At 41.4% G+C, this 8802-nt stretch overlaps 1 protein-coding gene across 1 annotated transcript; it reads right to left on the bottom strand.

The window, feature by feature from the left end:
* Positions 1-6814: 6814 nt before the first annotated feature.
* Positions 6815-8556, bottom strand: LOC137755223 (protein SET). The gene has a single exon (XM_068531274.1). It carries the CDS (start codon positions 8554-8556, stop codon positions 7678-7680), a length of 879 nt encoding a protein of 292 aa, XP_068387375.1. The 3' UTR covers positions 6815-7677.
* Positions 8557-8802: the final 246 nt, after the last annotated feature.

Here is an 8802-nt window from a genome sequence, read left to right as displayed (position 1 = left end):
GTAATTTTGGCTATTAGGAGTTAAACTGCCAACCTTTGCAAAAGAATGACTTTAAAAATATACTTTAGAATACAGTCAAGCCTGTTTCTGTAACAGCATTACTCTTAACTATTTGCATTATTGATTCACTTTGAGTGGAAAAAAAAAGGCGTGGCACAAAGTTAATGCCAGGAATTGCACACTACCCACTAACTCTCTTAATCTCATCAGCAGAGGTGTTGTATCTCACAGGTAGCATCATCCATCAAGTGTGGAGTAGTGGAAAAAAAGGACTTCGAACTGCTGAGACAGATGGTACCATGGTAGAGGGGGATCCAAGAATTGAATTTGGAGTGGGGATGTTGAACCAGCAGCAGTTAAAACTCCTTCCAACTCTGATACTTGGTGATTCTAAGAAAACACCTGTGCTTCTGTTTGTTCTTTTGGTTTGAAAGTAAAAGCTTCCTATTAAGAGGGAGAATGAATCACTACATAAATTATTCAGGGCTTGAAGTCCTTTAGAGAATTGCTCTCTGGTCTTTTGAGGCAGGGATCTTCTCTTACAGCCCAAGTCTGGGTCAAGCCTGCATTTATTTTTCAGATGCAGAGAAAGGCCACACATAGATAATTAGGCCATAGGTAACTAGGCCTCCTCGATCTCGTATCTTTATGATTATCAAAAGCATCACCTTGTGCATAGCTTGCAATAAATTATTTTCCTTAAAGCCCAGAATTGTTGTTTGGCCTAGATTAGGTGTTGCTGCAAAGGGATTTCATTGCTAGCAAGATGCAGTGTGACACAGCAGCGTGCCTGCATTCACGTGTCAGCTTTGCCACTTTCCAGGCAGTTACCTAAGACAGGTTGCTTTCTGCTCAATGCCAGCCTCATCATCAGTAAAATGAGGATAATGGTACCTATGTCAGAGGGTTAGTATGAGGACATGATACAGGTCAAGTGCTTAGATTAGCACCTGGCAGGTACAAAGATGAGTATTCAGGCTACATTAGTTATTATATAATTCCTGCCTTGTAGGAGCTGAGAGAAAGATACACTTAAAGGACACACTTCTACAACACATGCAGCCAACAAAATAAGAGCATAAAACAAAAACAAAATTAGATAGTGGGTATTTTATTACTTTTCTTTTATAGATTCTACTTGTTTTTAAAATTAAGCACCAACTCTTTAGCTTGGTATCAAAGTCCATTATGATCTGATGCCAACATTTCTACACACATGACACATTCTTCCCCATTAAGTAAATAACCTATACTAGAACCTAACTGGACCATTAACTGTGATCTAATGGGCTCTATACCTTCTTATCTCTAAAAACTTAAACCTGTGTGTAATATACTTTTTACTCACCTTTACTGGTCAGTATCTCCCCACCCTTCACTATCCAGGCCAAATGACTTTCTCCATGAAGACTTTCTTTATAACCCCAGCAGACAGAATGTATTTATCCTTCTCTGTGACGTCAACACTTTATGCCACCATTACCATATCTATCAATCATATACTCCCCTTGGTTTAGAGTTATTTTGTGAAGCCCACTAGGTTTTAAGTAACTTGAAAGACAGAAATTGCCCCTTATTCATCTTTACATCCCATCCTCTGATCTGATCCCACCATCACCACCTTCACAATGCAGGCCATGGTGCCTTATACACTGTAGGCATTTGACAAATATAGGCTGGGTCTGTGAATCTCTGGGGTATAGGAGAACATAAGTGTGGAGATGGGGGAGAATTTCCTATGTAGCCCAAGTAAGAAAAGAAAAAGCATATAACTATAACCCAGGGGCTTAACCACTTATTAAAATTTGATACTCAACATCTGAGAACAAATTCTTGCACACATGTAGTATTAGGCATCTTTTAGGTGCTAGCCACACTCACACCCCCTTCTAAAAGAACTGTTTCCCCTACTCAGAGATGCTGATGAAATGGTGGATGAGTCAACTGTGTTGTTCTACCATAGTTCACCCTCCAGCCTGAGTTGATTGGATCAGGGCAGCCAATTCACAGAAAGCCTGGTTACCCATAGACTCACAAGACAAGATGAGCTCAGCCAATGGCTTTCCCACTGAGAATGTCAAACTGGGACTTGAAGTATTCAACCAAGAGCTATAAACACCAGAGCTGCTGTAATAATAACAACACAGCTGTATTTATTGAGCATGTACTATGTGTCATGACTATGTTGAGTATTTAAGGACATTATCTTAATTACTCCTCACAATATTCTGTGAGATTGAGGCTGTTATTAGCTCCATTTTATAGATGAGGAAACTGGATCACAGAGAAGTTAAGTGATAAATCAGGAGTCAAACTCAAGCAGTCTGTCTCTAGAGTCTATGCCCTTAACCTCTGTGCCGAAATGTTTGTTTCCCCAGGACAGGGCAGGGCAGGGTGAAATGTCTGAAGACTGAGAGATGAGACGACGCTTTGAAGGTCACAGACAAGCCAAGGAGTAAGTGGAGGAAGCCAGTCTTCAGAGGAAAACAAAACAACAACAGAAGGAGGGTTGAAGAGAGACACGTAAATGAAAGATTACACAGTGGCAGAAAGACCTCATTTCCCGTCAGCTGTAAAATTCCCAGGGGCTTGGCAGTATTGTGTTTCCTGCCATAGAATTTTGTAACCCAACTGCTTATGATAAACTGACTTTTGTATGAGTTAAATTGAGTGGGGCTTCTTTGCAATGAAAAGAACCCGTGTGCACTTGTTCAAAGGCTGTGTTTCCATATTGCATGTTCAGCCTGTGGACTCAGAGGCCCCACTCATTGCATGGTCCCCAACTCAGCCCTGCTCCAACTCTGCAGACACTCTGGCTCAGGGAAAAATTCCTTACTCAGAGTCACAGGACCTTGTTGCAGTTCTAGCTCAGCCATCTTATTAACTGTGTGACCTTGAACTGGGTCCTTGATGTGTCTGAAACTTAACCGCTTCATTTATAAAGTGGGTGTCGGGTAGGGGATGGCCAACAACAAAACATTTGTCCTGCCTCCTGCCTCCAGCCAAAAGTTGTGGTTGCAGTTTAACTAAGTTAACAGAGTAGGTGAAGAGGCTATGCAAAATATGGAGCACTCTTTTAAGCATAGCATTCCTTAGGGCTTGTTTGTAAACGACGGCTTTTATCAGTGGTGCTGGGCCAGTCAGTAAAGAAAAAGGTAATGTTATCACCATCACCATCGCATTCCCTTACTCGTGTCTCTGTTTACAAGGTCACAGGTATTGCCAGAAAATACTGACATTCCTTTCTTCTCACTAATGCATCAACTCTGGAAGCACCAGTCTCTATCAGTAAGACATCTATTTTTCCTCTGCTCTGTGTACTCATGAGTGGAAACACACTCCTGGGCTGGTTCTCCCAAGTCTTGGCTCTGAGTCTTCCCATTTCTCTGCTTCACCAGACCTTACCTACTCTGCCAACTTGGGCCTATATGGCCTCCTCCTCACCCCCAACAAGAGTGGTGATTGCTGTCCAGGGAACCCTTAATTGACTGGGAAGAAACGTACTTGACAACAAAGAGATGGCAGAGACAGATATTAGCTTGAGAGTCAGGCCAATTGTGTGGTTCTCTGATATAATTAAGATCAATTGTATCTTGTGATACAAGACAGAGGGGTTTTAAATCTAGTTTAATTTCTTTGGTGGGTTTGTTAGTAAATGAACCTTCCTTATAAATATTATTTTGTGGGGTTTTCCCAACTTCAGAAATGTTTATCATCTCAGCAAAACTCCAAAAGTCACTAAATCATAGTCTTCCTATTTTGTAACTCATGCAGACATAACCCAAATTTCCTATAAATAAATGACGAGATAGTTTATGCTTGCTTTATTAAGTTAGGGAGTAGGGAGGATCCTGAGACATGGGAGCCCTGAGGTAGGCTGGCAGATAAAACACAGGACCCTCAAGTTAAATTTGAATTTCAGATAAATAATGAATAAACAACTGTGGATGGAAAATGTCTCCTGCCGTATCAGTAGACAAAGGATGTGGCAGCCATTAAGCCATCAGTCATTGCAGCCATTCCCCTGAGAAGTACACTGTGCACCCCGAGAGGATTCAGGACAGAGAAAAACAGGATACTGGCTCTAGATAGTTAAGGTGAATATCAAAGAAATGATTTCAATGAGCCCAGACTCTTGCATCTTCCCATACATAGAAAAGTGCTAAATTCATTAATTTGAGGTGTCTGTTTTTTCTTTAATTAGCAGTAATCTTTTGTTTTAACTATCTTTTCTTTGTTTGTGTTTTTGGTTTTGGTTTTGTTTGTTTGTTTGTTTTGCAAAAACTCCTATATATCCTGGCTCCTCCCTTACCTTTTTTCTTTTTTTTCCCCTTACCTTTTCAGAAAAGTCCCTAAGAAATACCTGAGAGGCTGTCTCCCGGGCTTAAGGCCTCAATATGTCAACCAAATAAAACATAATTCTCGGGCTTCCCTGGTGGCCAGTGCAGGGGACACAGGTTCGAGCCCTAGTCCGGGAAGATCCCACATGCCGTGGAGCAACTAAGCCTGTGCGCCACAACTACTAAGCCTGTGCTCTAGAGCCCGTGCTCTAGAGCCCGCGAGCCACGGCTACTGAGCCCGCGAGCCCCAACTACTGAAGCCCGTGCGCCTAGAGCCCGTGCTCTGCAACAAGAGAAGCCCCCACAATGAGAAGCCTGCACACTTCAACGAAGAGTAGCCCCTGCTCACCACAACTAGAAAAGTCCGCGCGCAGCAACGAAGACCCGATGCAGCCAAAAATAAAATAAATAAAATAAATTAATTTTTTAAAAAACATAATTCTCAACTTTTAGGCTGTGCTTTTTTTTTTCAGCCGACACAACCAATTTTCCATGGGATGAACTTATACTAAGAAATTATTTGTTGTTAACTGAAATTCTAATTTAACTGGGCGTCCTATATTTTTATTTGCTAAATGTGTCAACCCTATCCCATTCTGACTCTTATTAACAGATAACATTTAAATTCTGCAGTCCTCAGAATCCTCTATAAAATGAGAAGTCTGAACAAGATGAACCCTCAAGTTTCCTACAGCTCCATAATTACATAATTCTGTGACTCAAATACTAGTGAACAACAAATGTGATGTTGGGTGAGTGATTTAATCTATGAAAGGATCAGTGTTCCCATTTTCAAAGTAAGGATGATAAAGCCAACATCACAGAATTGTTAGATGAGTGGACCTTTGTCAAAGAGACAAAGCCAGACATTAACGTGGTGAAAACGTTTTATTCAATAAGTACTTACAGTTAGGGAAAGAGCTGAACTCCACTCTGATCTGTGCAGGGAGGATGAGCTAGTGGAGGTTGAGGGGGGCAATTGGGGGCTCCAATAGAGGAAGTGCAAAATTACAAACGCTTAGTGTAAATCGACTAGCCAGCTGTGTCAGCTAGCTGGCAATTACTGAAACAAGGAATCTATCCTCCCACCAAGACTGGGAGACTGAGGCTCTGGATTCCATTTCAAAGGAATAACTTTTAGGGGAATTCTTGGTGTTCCAGTGGTTAGGACTCTGTGCTCTCACTGAGGAGGGTCCAGGTTCGATCCCTGGTCAGGAAACTCAAATCCTACAAGCCTCTTGGCACAGCCAAAATAAGTAATAGCTTTTAGGTCCTTGAGAAAAACACTCCTGAGTTGTAGGAGATACATATACATCTCAAAGTGACAGAGGAAGAATTTACAGTTGTAAGGGTTTTTTAGTAAATGCTCTAAGAAAGGGAGATCAGGGGCCTATTGTCAAGGATTGGCTAGAACTGGGAGTAAGTTATTTTGACAGCCCTGAGCTCCTCTAGCAGGAACTCAAAAGGGGGCTGGGTCATCCCAGGAACATGGCCTTAGGCGCTAGAAGCCACAGAGCATTGGCCTCTAATACAGGGGTTTGAATGGAGTCCTCTTGTGCCCAGATCTCTTTGCACTTCTCACCTTCAAAAGTGCCTGGCACAGGAACTTGTGCTTAACAAATAACACTCCTGTTATCACATTAGATGTGAGATCTTCCTCCTGGGGCCCTATCTGAACCGAAGTCCCCTGCCTTGGTCAGGGAATACCTTCCTGCTCACATTCACGCTGTCAATAACAAAACTGAGTTTGGTACAAGAAAGACAGGCTTTTATTCAATGGCCAGAGAATGTAGAAGAGGAGCTCATGTTCCCAAAGGGAGGAAAGTGGGGAACTTTTAAGGTGTAAGAGGCAGGTGCATCATCAGAAACTGGGGAGAAGGACAGAGACTTCCAGAAGCAGATGGCACATGCAGTCCCTCAGGCTCCCTTGCACATGGCACAAATTGTGCCTAGCAGAGTACAGATCTCCCCTTTGGGTGGAGATCTTAGTATGGTAATGAAGCAAAGGTAACTTTCAAACACCTCCAGATTTCACCTGCACAGGTACATTCCTGTGGTCAAATCAGAGCCAGTTTGAGGTAGCTGACCACTGTAAATCTCTCAAAGCATATATCTCTCAAAGTACAGCTGCAAAGCATCTCTGCCAAACACCAGGAACTTTTGAAACAAACACAGAGATAAATCGAGGCAATGAAAGTGGTGACATTTAGCCTATTTTGCCCACTATCTTGGATCTAGCTGGTTAAGTCTGGTTTTGTGGGGGGCCTTTGTGGCATCCTGTTGATAAAACACAACTAGCCTGTATGGTTAAAAACAGTTTTGGGGCCTGGGGCCTGGCCTGCATAGCAAGGGTGACAATTCCTTTATTCATTCAAAATACTAAAAGATCTTTCATAATCAAATTGTATCCAACCAGAATTTTTTACAGTGTGAAGAAAGAGCTTTTTTTTTTTTTTTTTTTCTTTGTGTACACATTTAGTTTTATTGTAACAAAGCAACTTGTACACTTTTAACGTTTAAAACTGAGCATCATCTTTCCTTTCCAGTGAAACAAAAAGAAAAATTTAAAAATAAACAGGAACAAAATTACAATAGAGAATGTCAATTGCAAATAAGATCCTACAGGTTCTGCTGATTCTCCTATCGAGTGGCAGGGCTCAAGTCATCATTAGGAGAGAATTTTATTTTAAAAGTGTCATCTTAAACTGCAAGGATGTCCGTTAAACATCACAATTAAACATGCCAAAGGAGAAGCCATGTTGTCAAAATGCCCACTTAACCCACCCAAACATCTCAAACCCACCCTTTGCTGACCTTCTATAACCCCATTTTTTTAAGTTTTTTTTTTCTTTTTTTAAACAAGAGAAAGTAGACAGATAGATGTTGGTAAATGCTAACTGTCCATATTCACATAGAGACACAGTGTAATCTCTGAGCCCAATATACAGAGAAAGGAGGAAAAAAGCTAGAATTCTATGCACTATTACACAGGGGCCTAGCACCCTCCAGCTTCCAGCAGAGCTAAGGGAGCAGAAGGTTTTTCTTTTTTCCCACAGAGCATGGTGGTGTTGATTCCATAAAGTTTTTGTTGAGACAGGAAGGGATAAAAATGAATCTGGAACAGAAAGGGGTAGAGATTCTTTTCCCACTGAATTCTGCTCAAGGTATTTCCCTCCAAAATAAGTTGTGAGCCATGGTATAAAGGAGAAAAGAGACCTCAAAAACAGGGCAACTGAGCACAAGAGGAGAAGGAGAAAAAAAAAAAAGAAAGACTGCAACTTGCTCCCAGGGACTGGAGAAAATTAAAAAAGGAAGGTTGGAATCCATCAGTGTTCCATTAGTCATCTTCTCCTTCATCTTCCTCTCCTTCCTCCCCCTCATCATCATCTTCATCTTCTTCACCTTCATCCTCATCCCCTTCTTCATCAATATCTTCCAATCCTTCTTCCTCTTCATCATCATCATCATCTTCTTCTCCTTCCCCTTCCTCATCATCCATGTCCGGAACCAAGTAGTACTGTAATGGATTTGGCCAAATATCATCTTTGATGACCTCTCCTAACTCATCTGCACCTGCATCAGAATGATCAGTAAACCAGGTGAAGAAGCTTTCTGGTTCCTCATGCTGTCTCTTCCTGCTGGCTTTATTCTGCGTTTGACTTGAACGTTTTGTCAAATCCTTTCCGGATTTCCATTTGATTTCAGTGGACTTTGAAGATGGATCACCACTCTCATTCAGATGAAATTCTTTGGAGAGAACTTTATTTTCAAAGTAGGGGTTTTCATCAAAATAAAAATCTATTCTGTAACCTGATTTAATATCTTCAAATTCTGTCACTTCGACTCTTGTCAAGTAATGCAGCGCCTCTTCATCCTCCTCCCCAAGCAATGCAGACACTTGTGGATGGTTAACAAATGTTGTTACCCAAAAATTTGGGATTTTGGCGATCAATTCCGACCTCTTCTGAAAAAATGGTTGGCGGAGTTTGTTATATTTCTGTTCTACTTTCAAAATCTCCTCACTGGCTTGTTCGTTAAGTCTGTCTACTTCATTTTGTACTTCATCAATATGTTCAATTGCTTCTTGCTGTTCTTTTTCTTCCTTTGGCAAGTTCAAAGTAGCAGACGTTTCCTCTGGCCTGGAGGCAGGAGTCCGTCTTGGTTTCTTCGGTTTCTTTACTTGGGGTGGAAGTGAAGACTGGTGTTTGGGGGCCATGCTGGGAGAAAAGCCAAGAATCCACCCAAGGGAAGAAGCTCGTACCAGGAGCTCAGAGAACTCAAGAAAGAGCTTTTGATGCAAAGTTTGACTGTAAGAAGGGGAATAGAAAATTTGCTTAACTTGCTTAAAATATCATTGTCTTAAGAAATTGTTGGCAAGCAATGGACATGCTGCAGTTTAAAATGAATCTTATTTTCCATTAAGACATCTCTTAAGACTTGCCATCAATGTTTTTGTTGACAT

This window comes from Eschrichtius robustus, chromosome 20, assembly GCF_028021215.1.
Source record: "Eschrichtius robustus isolate mEscRob2 chromosome 20, mEscRob2.pri, whole genome shotgun sequence".
Classification (NCBI taxonomy): Eukaryota; Metazoa; Chordata; class Mammalia; order Artiodactyla; family Eschrichtiidae; genus Eschrichtius; species Eschrichtius robustus.
This window is presented reverse-complemented; position numbering and strand designations above follow the sequence as displayed.

Excerpts from the sequence above, each read along its gene's own strand:
- LOC137755223 (XM_068531274.1), bottom strand. The coding sequence starts at position 8,556 with ATGGCCCCCAAACACCAGTCTTCACTTCCACCCCAAGTAAAGAAACCG.